General features: G+C 35.3%; 1 protein-coding gene and 1 long non-coding RNA gene across 5 annotated transcripts; both read right to left on the bottom strand.

The window, feature by feature from the left end:
• Positions 1-9,530: 9,530 nt before the first annotated feature.
• On the bottom strand, positions 9,531-12,535 carry LOC118437795 (gastrula zinc finger protein XlCGF7.1-like). The gene is made up of 3 exons (XM_035857169.1): positions 12,217-12,535; positions 11,236-11,646; positions 9,531-9,926 (listed from the first exon to the last, which is right to left on the bottom strand). Exons 1-3 carry the CDS (start codon positions 12,298-12,300, stop codon positions 9,537-9,539), a joined length of 885 nt encoding a protein of 294 aa, XP_035713062.1. The 5' UTR covers positions 12,301-12,535; the 3' UTR covers positions 9,531-9,536.
• Positions 12,536-14,468: 1,933 nt separating this feature from the next.
• Positions 14,469-17,382, bottom strand: LOC118437765. 4 transcript variants are annotated; one of them, XR_004836322.1, is made up of 5 exons: positions 17,108-17,382; positions 16,419-16,533; positions 16,262-16,356; positions 16,094-16,182; positions 14,469-15,613 (listed from the first exon to the last, which is right to left on the bottom strand). It is a non-coding gene; the product is annotated as an uncharacterized LOC118437765 (long non-coding RNA). The 4 variants fall into 4 exon arrangements; XR_004836323.1 differs by having other exon boundaries at positions 16,431-16,533; XR_004836320.1 differs by having other exon boundaries at positions 16,094-16,356.
• Positions 17,383-17,625: the final 243 nt, after the last annotated feature.

Below are 17,625 nucleotides of genomic sequence, written 5' to 3'. Positions count from 1 at the left end.
TCGTTCACATAGGGGGCCTTGGTAAGATTACGTGTATTGGCGACGTTGAATTTCGGAAACTACGGTGGGGGGGAAATTTTTTTACTAAATTAAGTGTGTTGATTTGACATCTGACCACCCCCACAATGACTCCAAAGCAGGGGGTGCGGCCTACTAGTCGCTGAATATCTGACCTAACTATTTCCGCCAAGAATTTACCCCAGCTCCGTCGAATCCAGTCGTAAAATTTAAAAATCCGATAAAGAAGTGTTACTTGTTTTTTGACCTTGTGACCTGGATTTCGAGGGGGTGGGGCCGAATTTGAAAAATCTGAAAATATATATTTCGCCCCAAGGTCCAAGGTATCCAAAACGGGCGCCATTGTGAAAATCCATCAGGAAATGACCGTGCAATTAATTTCGAAACTTTACATGTTATAGCTTATGGAAAGGTCGGCCATTTAGCCTTTTGAATTTATTAACATTGGCCGATGCTCAATACTTTTATGATTTTTCATAGTTAGTTATGAGTAGGTATGTACATTTATGTTTGTCAAGTTGAGCCGCAAGCAGGGGCTCAATTTCTTCAATAAATCAATTAAAAACAAGGCAAACGCCACGGAAACAATTTCCTGGGTAGCTAAATTCAAGTTTCACATAGAAATTTTTTGTGGTCTGACGTAACGTCAAAAATGCGCCAAACTTACGTCTATTGTTGGATTGCTATGGTGCGCACATTAAAAGAAAAGTACAATTTTGGACTGCTTGTCAACCATTATCCTCAGTGGCCCTGTGAGGGCGACTGTGTGACGTAAGTTTCATGACTAATTGAGCCTTACTTAGGAGGTGACGAATTTATCGTAATTTTATAATCACCTGAGCCCCAACTAGGTCACTGAGGAGGAGTCGTGGTTGAAAAGCAGTCGAAAATTGTATTCTACTTTTAACGGTTATAGATTACACCGAAATAGCCGTCCTAGTCAACGGGATCCATAGGTTGTAATTACGTTTTTTTTGTATAGTTCAGCACATTAAAACAAAACGTGGCGTAGATATTATTACAAACGTTATTTAAATTGTTATGTAAAAATGTCAACGAATACTTAGATTTGCTTTACAGGGTCACAGATCCTATTTGCACAGTGAGAAAAACTGACCAAACTCATGGGCGGATAAGGTTTTTTGTACTTTCGCAATTTTACTCTCAAAACCTAGTTCTTTGGGGTGAATTTGACGTTTGGTTGACAAAAATCGGTCAACAAATGCCAAAGAAATCGACATCCGAAGTCGACCATCTCCTTCCGCATTTTTCCGAAGGAAAATTGTCACGTGGGAAAATTGTGGAGAAGTAGAACATATCAGGATGCAATGTTACTCGTTCTTCAACATATCGTGAACTTACAAGGGAACCTTAAGTACTGTCACCTCTCGATTTCCTTCCAAATGGCCTTAATCGACAGATAATTTGGTTAAACTAAAACTTTATCATAGAACATGCGGTGCAAAATCACGTTTTCGCGAAATATTTGGCGAGAACTGCACCAAAACCTGTCATTTTCCCAATGCTTTTAACATAGCCATCAGCCTTTCGAATGATGAAATGAACTTTAAGGAATATTGAATTATATAGTTACCCGTCCGCGTGATTTCAGCCCGATTACGAATATGTAAAAAGTGATGCAAGCTTTTGCCAATTTTTTGCAAATTGCGAAAATCGGAAAAATTTCGCAAATTCGAATTTCTTCCTTTTTTAAATTCAACAAATTTTTCAGTTTAACTGATATACAAAACATTTCTCTTATTGCAAAAAAAATGTAAAAATTTGCAAAAACTGAATTTAGCAAATTTTTCATGAAAGTAAGTTAAATAACCAATGCTAGTCTATTTTTACGTATTTTTCGAAATTATTTGCGGTATTTATTTTTACAAGTTGCAAAAACTTACAGGGTGCAATTTTTAATTGAATATGTAGAATTTTTTGCAATGTTTGCATGTTTTAATTTTCCAACAAATTAACTTTGGTTTTATTCGCTCATACCTACATATGTGACAATTTTAAGTTTCTATAAAATTTAAACATTGGAACCTTCAATTTTTGCAAACTTTTGCAAATTTTTTGCAATAAGAAAAATATGTTTTGTATCAGTTAAACTGATAAATTTGTTGAATTTAAAAAAAACGAAGAAATTCGAATTTGCGAAATTTTGCAGATTTTCTCAATTTGCAAAAAATGTTCAAATCTTTGCATCATTTTTTGCATATTCGTGATCGGGCTGAAATTACGTGAGTACAAATATAATTTATTAAGATTCTACAAAGTTCATTTCATAATTCGAAAGGCTAATGGACATTTTAAAAGCATTGGGAAAATGGCAGGTTTTGGTGCAGTTCTCGCCAAATATTTCGCGAAAATGCGATTTTGCACCGCATGTTCTATGACAAAGTTTTAGTTTCACTAAATTATCTGTCGATTAAGGCTATTTGGAAGGAAATCGAGAGGTGACAGTACTTAAGGTTCCCTTGTTAGTTCCGCTTTAATTAGATCAATATCTAAATTAGCGGGACTGGCATCCCCAATAAAGTTGCAGCCCCCAAAAAAGTTTTCGCGTACCGTTTTTCTAAAAATCGACGACCTGACAAGGCCAGAAAATCCTTTGACCCAAACTCAAATTGGAAAAGTTGTTAAAATATGTCAGCTACATGTAAGTAGCGTCATCAACAACAAACTTTAAAAACAGGTCAGAAAAAGGCCAAAGTTCACGCGAAAACAAACTTCACAACGAAAATCTCTGGGAAAACGACCCAGTATGCAGCCGAGTAAAAACAAAAGCTAGGGATTTCAATTGTTCCTAATTCTCAGATACCTATAACAAATCCTGATGCCACTCCTTTAGATTTTTAATGGGTTTAGACTATTAAAACCATAGCTTCTTCTCAGACGAGCTCCAGTTTTTTTTGGTGTTTCGGAAAAACCTTCAGGTGGAGTTGAAGAAAATTGCTCTCCAAAATATAGGAAAACTAATGAATTAGTGAAAACGGCGATATAGGCTGGGTAGCCAAAGGTCTGAGGAACGTATTGAATAATCGAAACAAATTCATCGACGTCGAGTGAAGGTTTGAGGTCAATTTTAAAACCTGTGCAAGTACGACCTGTGATCCTCAGTATACTTATACCAATTAGTCTGCAATTGCAATACTAAATTTTACATATGCTTAATTAGAATTGCGCCTGAACCGTAACGGAAAATCAATTCTTCCCAATGTCACATACATGAACAGCAAGAATCATAGTAGCCTTGGCAAGTATCTTTGTATGGTGGTATCTTTTCAATATAATTACTTGACGAAATAACATGCCTATTTGCGATCGGCATTCTACAACAAATACTAAAATTATGAAACCAATTAAGCCACCTACTAAAATAAACACTGTTACCAACGCCCCACGCAGGGTAGCAATGTTTGTAAGCTTGAAATTTTTGGATTGCTCCACGGCAGCCGTGCGATTGAAATTCTTCGCTCCCAGATCCAATTTTTCGGCATGTGTCCAAATCTCTGTTTCTCTTAAGGTTTTGAAGCTTCTGACAACCCTAGATTTCCACGGATGCTGAAATGATAGTCCACTCGGATAATTTAGGATTTTGTCAGAGCTGATAAAGAACTTTGTATTAGGATATTTTTTTGAAAGAAATTCATACTCAAGTCGGAGCCCTCTGGACTTTTGCGATATATACGGTCTTCCCACACTGTATAATTTCCTTCTCAATATTCCTCTGTAATACTGAATCACTCATATTTCCTGGCAAATAGCTGAATTCCTTTGGATGGAAGGAATGTCTTGCATTAAAGAGATATAAAGCAGCATACCAAGCTGATTTGTTAGCCGAAGTTTTAAGGAAATTTAGTGCCAAGGTCGTCAATACATTTAAAAATTCAGGTTGACGTTTTGCTCCAGAGTTTCTTTCAATTTGGGAGAGCAAGCGGTAGCACCGGTCCTGAACCATTGTAAAATCTATGTTATATTTCTCTAATTTAGAGTCAGGAAACCAGTCTAGACCAAGTAATTTAGTAAGAAATATCTGGAAATCACGAGACGCTAAGTAGAGCTTGGAATTCCGTACTGTATTGTTGAACTTGGGGTTTTTTATTTTTCCATATGAGCTCTGAAATTCTGCGGTGTGGTCAAATCCATTTTCGCACCGTAATTGGCTAAACTCATTCGGATGTTGTGTTTCGCGCGGCGCATTTAATTCTAAGATCATAAGCCCATTATAAGCGTTGGTCAAAATTACAGACATGACGCACCATACTCCTAACGAAAGTCGGAAGAAAGTAGTTTTTTCAATGAAACCAGGCACGTAGCCCGCCTCCTCAAATAGCGTCGCCATAACGAACAACCACGAGGAGAATGGTTGCATCTCGTTTCGAAAGTATTGCACTGTTTTGGGTACTGCGACAATCGTAAGAATTGAAATCCCTAAAACGGCCCAAAGTTGAGTTTGGAATGGCTTAAAATAAAAATAGAACGAAATATATGGTTCGACGTAGCAAGTAAGGAACTGGTATCCCTCATTCTCGGTAAACATTAGTTCAACGTCCTCCAGGTTGCTAGACATTGACGTACTAAATTTCGTTATGATTGGCTTTGCGTAACATATTGTGTCCTTATAGAAGGTTCCGTTGGCCATGGAAAATATATCCGAAGCTAACAGTTCTGCAGTAATTTTTCTAGTGACGCTTAATCTTTTAGTGTTATGCATAGTAGAATTTATAAAGTCCCATGGCAATCCTTGAATGCACCAGGTTTCCCACTCCAGTTTCCGCTGATGAATCACAGCAATAAAATTTTTTTGGTTCATAGGTATCTCCGAAGAACACGCCATATCCGAACCAGGGTTTCGAAACACCATTCGCAGGAAACAGATTTCAAAATTTTGACCGGGTATGGCTTCTATTAAAACGGTGTGGTAGATCACCGGGCGATGAAAATAGTAGAATGGGTCAAGTACCTCAAACTTTGGTCTGTCTAGCACTAAAATAATAATTACGTTTATATTTGACATTAATCTCCTTGGATTCGGGTAAGGTTTCGTGAAATCCCTGAAAAGAGCATAATGGTTCGAGGCAATATTCATCCAAGTCATAATAGGATAATAGATGTCTTGACCCTTTTGAGAAACAAATAAGATGAAGCTCAGCCGACATTGAGATACTCTGGAATTTAGAGTATCTAAAGAGGGTGGGTTCGTAGGATAGTCAAAGTCAGGTGTGAAGATTGTGGTGGTTACAAGGTTTACATTGTTGAAAGAAAGTTGACTGTGGTAATCTCCTGAATGAATCATTTGTAAGTCACAATCACTAATATTCATGAGCAAATCGGTTAAGCTAAACACGGAGATTGGTTTAACAAAGTTGCTGAACCGGGCCAAAATAAAGCGCAAAAATAAAACGTAAAGTTCAAATTTCCTACCCCACATTTTATTCCACTCGTGAGATTGATTTCGCTATGGTCCTTAAATATAATATGAAGGAACGCCACTTTTTTAAGCTGTGTATAATTGAAATTGGCTAAATTGGATATGATATGGAATAAAAAAATGAATCTACTGAACTAAGTTTCGACACAGTTAATTCGAGGGTCAAACTGCGCTAGTTAATCGCTTTATCCCTTCACCATTATATTCACCTCGGAGGGCGATGAAGTGACGTAAAATTCACGAATAATCGAGCCTCACCTAGAAGGTGAGAAATGGATCGTAATTTTACGGTCACCTGAGCCCGAGCGAGGTCACTTAGGATGGATTATGGCTCACAAGTTTTCAGAAATTGTTAGACACCAAAGTTAATTTTTACGAAATAATTACACTAAATGAGTAACCTATTCTCTAACCTGACAAATGGTTAAAGTGGCCTGTTCTTTCAATTCATATTATGGAACTTCAAATAAGTACTTATGCAGAATAGTTCAACCGTTCAAATTAAATCTTCATATTTCTATACCTCCATGACAACTAGACGGTAGACGAGTGAGAAACTTTTGAAGCACAGTGTGCATGCATTAAATTAATGAACAAAATATCGCGTGTTGAAATAATTGATATTCAACGTGTTTATGGAACTTACATTGGGATAATTTATCAAAGTGTTCTGTCCTAAATTAAATATTAATGCATCTTTACAAAAGTAATACTCTAATTCAGTCCCGGTTAGATTTTTTTATTTCATCAAGCAGAAATAGGAAACGAAAATAGGAAATGCTCGTCTTGATGGTAGCATTTCTGGGCACTTCCCCAACAATTTTTCCCAAACCCCATTTGGATAAACTTCTATAGACGTCCACAGAACTCAGAATATGAATGTTAGATTTGCTAACGAAAGAAGAACCTATCCAACTGATCAGATTTTGAATTGCTTCATTAACCAATTATGCGCGACCGGTTTCGCTATTATTTTAGCAGTAGAGTTTAGAGTTCAGCAGGCTAAAATGCGTAAAGAATTACAGTAATTGAATAATTATAACTAAATTGCAATTTGAATTAAAAGCAATTTGCAATTGAGAATAAAATATTACCGCATTGGTCTTTGGGAAATTTTGTGATTTTTTTGTTAATCGATTATATGTTTTCTACTTGTCTTTCACAATACAGCTGACAGTTTGTTTGTCAATTATTTACAGTATTTTGGTAGACAATTTTTCTTTTGGAAAAAATAACGAAATGTATATTAGATAATATCTAATATCAAGTCATACTCAATACAGAAATATCTTATTATGATATTTCTGTATTGAGTATTGAGTATGACTTGAGCTTTCCTTTTCTAGTTGCACAAAATCAGTCAGTAAATTTCCTATTCCATACATCTTCTTGTCGTAATGTATAACGCGCTATGTTTTGTGATATGGGACTGGGTTACAAAAAGGGACCGTGTTATATTTACATAAATGTTTGGACTAGTTTGTGCATCAATTACTGTCTGACTAAATTTGTCTTTGGAGTGAAGATGACCTTTGTTGGAATCAAGTTTATTTTCGAGTTGAGTTAATGAAAAGATTACATTACTTGACTTGTCGAGCTCGTCAAATTATTCAAACATTATCGATTTTGACAACACAACTAAATAATTCAACCAGGTGAGTTTGTTTAATAAGAAATATTTATATACATATGTATGTATGCGTGGTGAATATTTCAAGGCATTTGTTAAGATGCCTCGATCCAAAAATCACGCAAGGAAATGTTTCGATTTATCACTGACGAAGCTTGCTACAACGAAACCAATTTAATTAAGTGAACTAAATTTTCAAACTTGTTCCAACGTTTGGAAAATAAAACAATACAGAGTTTATGCTTACCCATATACCAGAGGAGTTATATGCGAGGGGTGGGTCTTCGAATACCTACCATCATAAAACCTGATGATAGTTTCTTTTCACATTATTTCGACATTGAGGAATTTCTTTTATAGATTTGGCATAAGCAAGGTCCTTTTGTGTATTAAAATCCTCCTCCGTAGCGAAGATAGACTTATCTGTAAACATAAGATAAGTTCAACTTTTTTCGCGTACCGCGAATAACTTTGCAGTTTTTGACTCTACTTTTTCTGAATAATCCTCACCTTATTTCCGGTACCACAATTCAAAACCTACAAGCGTGGGGTCATTCTGAGTGCTATTCGGATCCTTTCTGTTGAAACCTACATTTGTTAGATGTGTCTTGCCCGGCTCCGGCTTAAATCTCTTAAGTATTTGAGTTTTTGCGTTTTCAGTATTGCAGGGGTAATCTTGAGATTAAAAAAATTTCTATGCGCTTTCTTGATAACCTAATGTATATACTATCATTTTTCAAATTGGTTGTCTTCAGAAATTTGCAGCCGTTCTGGATATATGACCTCTTGAAGGCGCCAGAAATCGGTGTAGCGGAATTTTCAGTTTTAGGCTATAACACTTTTTGCAAGCATTTTTGTTCAGCCCGTCCGTAATGAAATATTCTTGTACTATATTATCATGATCTTTAAAATTAAACGACTAAAACAAATTAGTCTTAGCCGAATATCCACTCCAATTGCGAGTAGTCCTTCCTATCGAAATCGGGAAGAATTCCTCACTATATTTAATAACAGGAATTCATATAAGAATTTACACTGAAGTCGTTCCGAATTTGATAAAAGAATTTAAGAATTTGAATCTAGTCCATCCTGAGATTAGCTTAATATTGAATTTACATAAATTAAAATATTTACCGAATTCGATATGAGAATAGTAAAGAAATCTGAGAGAATTCGCGTTCTCTGTTTTTACGCGACTTTCACTGGGAATTCTCTAAACGAATTCATAGCGATCTCTGCCTGTCTGTAGTTATCTGGGGAGGAACTTTTCACACTGAGTACAAGCTGGGCTGTGATATCAGCCTTTCCCTAGCAATGGTTCAGTTTTTCACAAGGTGAATTTTTTAGCGAGAAGATTCCCACATTTTATACAAATATGTATTGATTTTTATTCTCTCCCTTTTAGTGGAAGATCATAAAGGATTGCTCACAATTTTATATGGGATGCAAATTGTTCAAAATATATACATACATTCATACATACATATACATAATTGTAAAAATGTAGGTACCGTAAATACTCTATTTATAGCCGGGTCTAAAGACGGGACATATCCGACTACAATTTCAAACCGGGTATAATTAGAGTTCCGGGTAAATTATTTTTCGGTTATGCATAACTTGAAGCATCTAATAACAGACATTAAACGAATGCCATAATTAAAGACAAGCTTATTAAATTTTTCAAACTTGGGCTCAAGACCCGGCTATAAATAGAGTATTTACGGTATGCATTTATTTACATTCGACCAAAGAAACAAAGGTACGACAATCAAATTAAATTTATGCAAACTTGACGTTAACAAAGTAGCAAGTTCATTCATTTTGTGCGTACTCACGTCAATCTTAGCACATCTTGCAATTTGAGCACAGCAACATAACTTGCCAAGTTTTGTGGAATTTTCTTAATTTCACAAAAACTTTTGCTGAAAAACTAGTCTATTTTTTCGCAACGAATTTCGAATTTGGCACGTTCTTATTTCGCGAGATTATTTGGCAAACTGGTTTTCAGCACATCGAGCATAAGATATTATAAGTAGAATAGGGATCCATGGAAACCTTGCCAAAACAAATGTTTTACTAGTCATATTTTGCTAATCCCGTCACCACCCATTTTTTATCTTTTTGCTAAATTTAGCTAATTAGTTGCTACGCGGAATAAGACGTTGTTGTGAGTAAACTCTTAGAAATGGGGTTACGATTATAACCAAAAACTAAATATGACTCTACCGCCTTGGCTATGAATTTTTCACCAACTGGTAATAAATTTATTAGCTCTGGCTACTATTGAACACCAAGTCGGTGAAATTTCATAATTAGTCGGTGACAATTGTAACCACTCGATGGCAAATTTATAACCTCAGCGGTGGAGTTACATATGTCTACTTTTTGGTTATAACTGTAACCCCATTTCTAAGAGTGTACATATGCACGATCAAATTGAATTTCCTGCTATTTTTCATTCGTATGCAATCTACAAATGTGGCTGTTCATATCTTTAAAATCGAAGAATTTCTTGGCACAAAAATAGCACTGGAATTTTTTGACCCCTTCGTGCACCCGTTTCACGTGGGAATTGAAGTTATTCCTGTATTTCGTTTCGAACCCGCAGATATCGCAGGAGTAACTTGGCCTCTGCATCGTGGAGTGCTGCAGATCCAGGTGGGTCTTCAATTGGCGACGGGTCGTGAGTCTCTTGTCGCAAATGTGGCACTGATTTTGGGTCTTCCGATTTTCGTGGTAGTTTTTCATATGAGTCGATAAGTTGGCACGGAAGGTGAATGACGAAGGGCATAAGTGACACTGGAATACTTGTCGGGCCGATTTCTCCACATGTGTTGTCTGCCCGAGATTAAAGTTATTTAGCAAGCCAACAAGTTTACAATGATGCAATCTTCTATCAAGCTAAATTAATGTACCGAGATTTTATAGAGTTTGATGTAAAAAAATCGAGCCAAAAGTTAGAAATCACGTGGCACTAATGTTTTCATTGAATGGCCTATTTTAAGAAAAATATTGGTGTCCAAAAAAGGAGGAAAAAGTGAAGGAAAACTTCCTAAAAATTGAAACTTTCCCCCAATAATTACTTTTTTCGTGAAATAGGACATTCAACCGGAAGATACATAAGTGGCACGAAGGGGCATAACTTGTATATGTTTTAGCTTGCTTTTTGACGTGTAAGTAGCTACACAATCCATGTGTAGCTGTATAGTACTAGTGCATAAGCCCGTCTCCCGCCGAGCGAAAGCTTATTTGATTTTCGTGGAAATTAAGTTGGATTGTTCATAATTCCAGCGAATAATTTTTGGAATTAAATTTTAGCGACTCTTAAATATAGGTAAACTGTCTCATAAATAATATTCGAGTTGCCTACATGGAAAACGTCTCTTAATACAAAAAAAATGTCTCATTAGTATTTACATTTGTCTCATAATTGGATAATTTTTTCTAAACGATTTATCTTTTTCCTTCTCTTGAAGTGCCATATACCATGCCTGATTGCAAGCCAATCACACGGTACACACAAAATACTCACGGTTTGTTCTGTGGTATTACTGGTTTTCCTCTTATTTTTATGTTTTAATGAAATTTAATTTAATTTAATAATAAACTTAATAATAAAATAATTGAATTTAATTAAAATGACGTCCCAAGTACTTCGGTTTGAACTCATAGGGTTCAAAAGCTGACAACTCATAGGGTTTTTTATCAAACTTTTTTAGAGTTAGTTATAAATTTATATGAGACCAGTAAAATAATATTAGGAGACCTTTTCATGTAGACATTTCAAATAGTTTTTATGAGACGTTTCATCGATATTTATGAGACGCGTTAATTGCATGCCATAATTTTTTACTATATAATTAGCTAGAAATGCCTGTTGGCGAGGGAAGTGAAACTTTCTTCATCATACTAAATTTGATTGAAATCCAAACTTTTCGCAAAGATGTATATCTTTTCATGGTAAATAAATACGAATCTTTAAGTCCGAGAAATCCGGATTCGTCTCTAAATGAAATCCGGGTTTCGAAGTATTCGAAATCCGAAAAATCGGGATTTTTCGAATTCGGAGTATCTGGATTTGTCAGCCCTAAATGGCTTATAGTAGAATCAACATGCAGCCCAAGATGCGCCGGTTTGCTGCCTTTACCTGATGATGGTTGAGTCCACCTTCCTGTGTGAAACTCCTCCCAGATGTTTCACACTTGTAACTTCTTTCCTTCGTATGCGTAGCAATGTGGAACTGAAGGCTTTGTTGAGTTTTGAGCTGCTTGTGGCAAAGTGTGCACGTGAATCGAACCTGGTCCTGGGAATGTTCCGCTTTAAAATGTGCGGAAAGGTTAGATTTTCCCAGAAATGTTTTCCCACACCCGACAACTGAGCAGGGATGTCGGGGTCTTTCTCTTTGCGTGGTGTGAATCCTGTTCATATGTAGGCGGAGATATTGTTTGCTGCGAAATTCGCGAGTGCAAATTGTACAAATTTGTGTCGGTTTGTCGCTGTGAATACGGCGGAGGTGTTCAGCCAGGGCGACGTGATGTTTTAAAGTTACAAAGCAAATCTGTGGAAAATGTTGGGGAATTTTAATTAACTAGCGGATAAGCCCATGTCCCGCCGGGCGTGGGGGGATTATAACTTGGAAGTGTAATGTGTTTGTCACACACTTAGAAATGGGGTTACGATTATAACCAAGAAGTGAACGTGTATTTATGACTCTACCTCCGTGGTTATGAATTTGTCACTAACTGGTTATACATTTATTAACTCTATTGACAATTTAATACCAAGTTGGTGAAACTTCAACTCGGTGACAATTGTAACCCTCAATGACAAATTTATAACCACGGCGGTTGAGTCACATAAGTTTACTTTTTGGTTATAATCGTAACCCAATTTCTAAGAGTGCAACAAAGGAAATGAAAGCAAATTTTCTACTGCAAGGTAACCCTGCAAGACAATTCCAGTCGGGTATTTAATACCTTTAATTTACCGCATTTTGGCTTTAGGCGCCATGTGAACCTTGACTTTCTTTATTTTTACTTTCATTTTCTTTCACTTCCGCTGACGACAAACATTTTTAGCTTATAATGTAGATTCTTGATTTGCTGGAATATTTATGCACATCACCTACCTCACACTTTACGTGACCATTTGTGTGACGATATGCTCGTCCAAAGCGCGCTGACGGTTGAAAGTCTTGAAACACTGGGGGCATTCTTTATCTTTATTTGGCCTGGATGCCATTATATTATTTTATGACCTTTGTTAAGTAGCGAGGAAAAATTAAATAATCTCGAATTACTTAATTGCAGATTTTTTATACATTCATAAATAGGTAGATATTTTTGCACAAATCAATATTAAATATTCAAGAACATTTTTTACTTCTAAATTCTTCTTAAAATAAGTGGTTCAATTGGCTGGGAAGACGGTGCTTTCTTATGCTTTTCAGCTCGGGGTAGAAAATAAGACTGAAAAAACGTCACCTGATTACTTCTTCTACCTCGAAAAGGGTACTTCTATGAATCGTGATACCTTTTCCAAAACTGGACTGGTAACTCAGCAGGGGATATGACCCTTTCTACAAACATAAAAAGGTAATATTTCTGATTTTGTCTTCCCCTGTCGCCTGTCGCACGGAACCTTATTAACCATAAGCATAACCATATGCATATTTCCATAAATAATTCAGCAAGAAATGGATACAGGACTGGGATGGGTGTGAAATGTATTCTATTCTATGTACATGCATACATAGAATATACATGTACACTGGTACTTAATTTAACTATATTTACAATATCATTACAATTTACTATTTATAGCTTATCAATACTAAATTTCCGTTCGAATTTAAAAGTTACAAAATGTTTACCCCCCTTTTTTGAAGAAAAAACCCCTCTTATTTGTTTAAATTAAAGAGTTGCTGTATTTTTTCCGCATAGTTTTTAAGCTCCAATATTGAAAAGTTGTAAATAGTAAATAAATTATGATATTGTAAATATACATGGTTAAATTAGATGCCAGTCTCATCGGTGAGTAAGTGGTTTGAGATTGCAGTGAGATGAATGAGAAGCGGGTAGTGAAACGGTACCTGCGCTTCTAAAAGCATGGCGAAATGACCGCTCGGCGCGTCACTAAAATCGTCACCGTTTGACCAAATGTCATTTTGACACGGAAATTTTGTCACATCATAGGACTAGTATTAAAAACTGCGTCCAATGTATATAGTGGATATGGTGGGAGCTCCGGGCACTATAAAAGGTTCCCTCGTTAGCAACATAATTAGCAACATAAAAAAGTTTCCTTAGCAACGTCAAAAAATTTTCCTAGCAGCGTCAAAAAAATTGCTTAGAAACGTCCAAAAAAATGCTTAGCAACGAAAAAACAATTTCCTTAGCAACGCCAAAAAAATTGCTTAGCAATGAAAAAACAATTTCCTTAGCAACGCCAAAAAAAATTGCTTAGCAACGAAAAAACAATTTCCTTAGCAACGCCAAAAGAAATTGCTTAGCAATACGAAAAAAAATCATTAGCAACGTCAAAAAAATTGCGTAGCAACATAAAAAATTTTCCTTAGCAAGGTCAAAAAAATTGCTTAGCAACATAAACAAATTTCCTTAGCAAGGTCAAAAAAATTGCTTAGCAACATAAAAAAATTGCCTTAGCAACGTCAAAAAAATTGCTTAGCAACATAAAAAAATTTCCTTAGCAACGTCAAAAAAATTGCTTAGCAGCATAAAAAAATTTCCTTAGCAACATAAAAAAATTTCCTTAGCAACGTCAAAAAAATTGCTCACCAACATAAAAAAATTTCCTTAGCAACGTCAAAAAAATTGCTTAGCAGCATAAAAAAATTGCTCACCAACATAAAAAAATTTCCTTAGCAACGTTAAAAAAATTGCTTAGCAGCATAAAAAAAATTGCTTAGCAACGTAAAAAAGTTTCCTTAGCAACGTAAGAAAAAATCCGTGGCAGAATAAAAAAAATCCTTAGCAACGTTCAAAAATTTAATGCGGCCCGTCTTTAGGACGGGCTTATAGGCTAGTACGATATAAAAACAAAATAATCCGGCACGTGATACTATGAAGTAATTTAGTGCGTCCAAAAGAAGGTTACCCGACACAAAACACCGTAAAGTTGTCGGCAAATAAATTGGACATGATGGATAAGCTGGATTTATGAAGGTAAGGAAAACTTACCCAACCAAACTGGAGGCAAAGTGAATATAAATAGGAGTTTACGGTTAGAATAAAATCAGTTCAGTAATGCATAGTTGGAAATATTTTTAAGTTACAAGTTGCATTTTCCATTTTTTTTGCAAAAAAAACTACACACTAAAAGTTAAATTATGGAAAGGTTTTATTTCCTTGTTTGGTGCATATGTAAGTAAGATGCTACATTTTTAACCTATACACCTATTTACATTTTGTTGGGAAATATATAAAATAAAATGCATCAAATAAATTAATAAATTATGTATGTATCTATTCGTGTGTATGTAAGTAAATGCATGTACATACTTAATTAGCAAGCAATAATTACGTAATACATAAACTTGCAGGGATACCGGACAAGGCTGTTTTGAAATGTGGGAAGAATTGATTTTCGTACTCAATGAATAATTAAATAATTGTTTACTGATCGTAAAAATTCTGAAGTTAGAGAGCACAACCTTATAAATTTTAGGATATATAAACCGTACAATTGTATGATGGTGGATTAAAAATGCAATACAAAAAAATCGCTAGAGCTAAATTAACTTAAAAATAAAATATGCCAAAGTTAAGTTTTAAGTATTATTGAAAAACGTGTACAACTTTGACTTAAAGACGGAAGGATATTTTTACAACTATGTAGTATTTCACACAGACGTTAAAATTTTCATGACGGGTGACCTCAGAAAGAAGAAAAGTGGAATAAAAACAAGCTAATGGGCACGAATTGAAGTTCATTATGTATGAAATTTATATAAGTTACGTATCTATATTATAAGCTGGAAATCTTTGTCTGTAACGGAAGTGAAAGTAATTTTCCGTGACGGAAGCGGAAGTGGAAAGAGTTTCACTTCCCTTGCCAACAGATTTTTTAATTGATAATATGGACACAATAAAAAAATCGGTGGAATTATGAACATTCCCTTCATCAAAATCAAATAAGCCGGTCGCCCGGTGGGAAACGGGCTTATACGCTGGTTTCTAATAATATATTTTTAGCGTGTACATAAATTATTTGATTTTATATATTTAAATTCAATAAATATAGGAAATTCAATTTGCAATTATCATAACTGTATCAAGGTTGTCAGTTTTGTTGGATTTCTTAGCTTCCATCTTCACCTTCATTTCAACTCGGAAGCAACCCACGAGCCAAATTGCGTAGAAACTGGACAAAGTTATGACGACTTCTTCTTCAGGAATGCAGAGATTTTTACCTTCGTTAATATGTACGAAAATCATGAATCCAAAATAGGCAGCGAAGAAGGCTACCATAGCTATCCAACAGGCTGTGACGATCTCGAAGTTGGCCTGAAATTAAAGTTTAAAATCGATTTTTCCGAGTCTCATGAAAATGTTTCTATTTTATTTTTAACTCAAAATACAGTCGACCCTCAAACCAATAAATTTCTATCTATCACATCTAACAATGGAGGTCTCCCAACGTATGCTCACAGATTTGGACGAAACTAGTGTCAATCGATCACAAATATAATTAGTATGAAATTTGCAAATGGAACTATCTGCCAATGCGCAGGTTTGGCGGAGATATTTGCATCCAAAGCAGAAAAAATGCGCAGGAAATTTGGAAAGGGAAAAATATGCCAGCCTTTTTTGTACGTTTTCTCCTCTTTTTATGCAAATATCTCCGCTAAACCTGCGCATTGGCAGATAGTTCCATTTGCAAATTTCATACTAATTATATTTGTGATCGATTGACACTAGTTTCGTCCAAATCTGTTAGCATACGTTGGGAGACCTCCATTGTCAGTAAGATATGTAAGGGATTACCTATTTCGTCTCAAAATGGTAAATTCTCAATTTGAGATTGGCAGTGGTGTGGTTTCTCAGAATTCTTAGTTTCTGCAAAAAGTTCAATCCTGCATGGCTTTAGAGTATGTAAGTGGAGACTTGGAGAAATTATCATTCTGACACGAAATCAAATATTTACAATTTCACCTGGTGTATTCCAGCCAAAAGCCTGAGATGGATTAAGGCCAGGATCGCAGCGACGACAAATCCAAAGATGACGAGACCCTCTGAGATGGTCGAGACTAAAAAAAACAGAACGTTGGTGGAGGAATATTTACTTTGAGTAAGAATTTTGCATATTTACATAAATGCCAACCAGTGTTTTTCTCCTTCGCAATAACGATCGAATTGAGATGTGGGTGACGTTCGCCAAAAAGATAGTAGTACGACGTCGCCAGCATAATACAGGAGAAGAAAATCTGAAAAAGATTTAACGAGTTGCGTATTTAGAAAGTATCTAAGTTTTATTTTCAGACTCCGGAAATGTGTGTAGTTTAAAGTTTTTCAGGAACAACCGACTCAATTGAAAATTTTGGTTCTTTTTAATGCGTGCGTCACACGGTCAAAAAAGTGTTCTCAAATATTTTACATATTTCAAGGTTTTAATATATTTAAATATATTTTCGGCAATTTGACCAAAAATGTGGATTTTTAGACAAATATAAATATGTTTTAGAACTATTTCGGCGATTTTTCCAAAAATATATATGTATGTGCGTAAAAATATATATATATAAATATTTATTTTACAAGAACCTTAGAAATTCAAAAATACATAAATAATTTAGATCATCGTGACACCAGAGCATGTGGAAATGTTGCTAATTTGTCAATTTGAAATGTAAAAGTTTTTCCCATTTTTTACAGTTAAATAAATTAAATGTGACGCAATTTAAAACAATTTAAAAAATCTCCTATGTACATACATATTTTGGCGATTTGATTAAATATTTCAAGAACTTTTAAGGATTTTAAGAAAATTTTTAACCATACACTTTTAATCATGTTTTGGAAATGTTACAATTTTTGATTGAAAAAATAAATCGTGATTTTCCCCCTGCAGCCGTCTTGACCTCCTCCACGGGGGGATGGGGGACGGATAATAATTGAGCTTGGGACATTTTGGTAGATTTTTTGCGTCGAAAAAACGATTTCTGCTTGAATTTCCTAAAAGTTTGAGGTGAATATTCCGAAGGAGTTGATGCCGTAACTCGAGCAAGGTTTGGACAGAACCAAATGAGAATTTTTAGCTTGGTTTTGACTTTGTTAGATAGCTAAATTTTAAACACGGAAGGGATTTGATACATATGTCTACGTGGCAGGATTGACGTGGTTGCTTGTTCTACCGATATTTACTTAATATTTAAGATTAACTCTGCACACTTTACTCAAGTACTTACAGTCCTGCATTTGTTAAAAACTTTGATAATAAAAATTTGGTATTGAGTAAGGTTGAGATTGCGCTGCCATTAAATGGTCTGGACGGTTACAAGATAAGATTGTTTAATTAC

Source organism: Folsomia candida, unplaced genomic scaffold, assembly GCF_002217175.1.
Source record: "Folsomia candida strain VU population unplaced genomic scaffold, ASM221717v1 Fcan01_Sc016, whole genome shotgun sequence".
In the NCBI taxonomy this organism is placed as follows: domain Eukaryota; kingdom Metazoa; phylum Arthropoda; class Collembola; order Entomobryomorpha; family Isotomidae; genus Folsomia; species Folsomia candida.
This window is presented reverse-complemented; position numbering and strand designations above follow the sequence as displayed.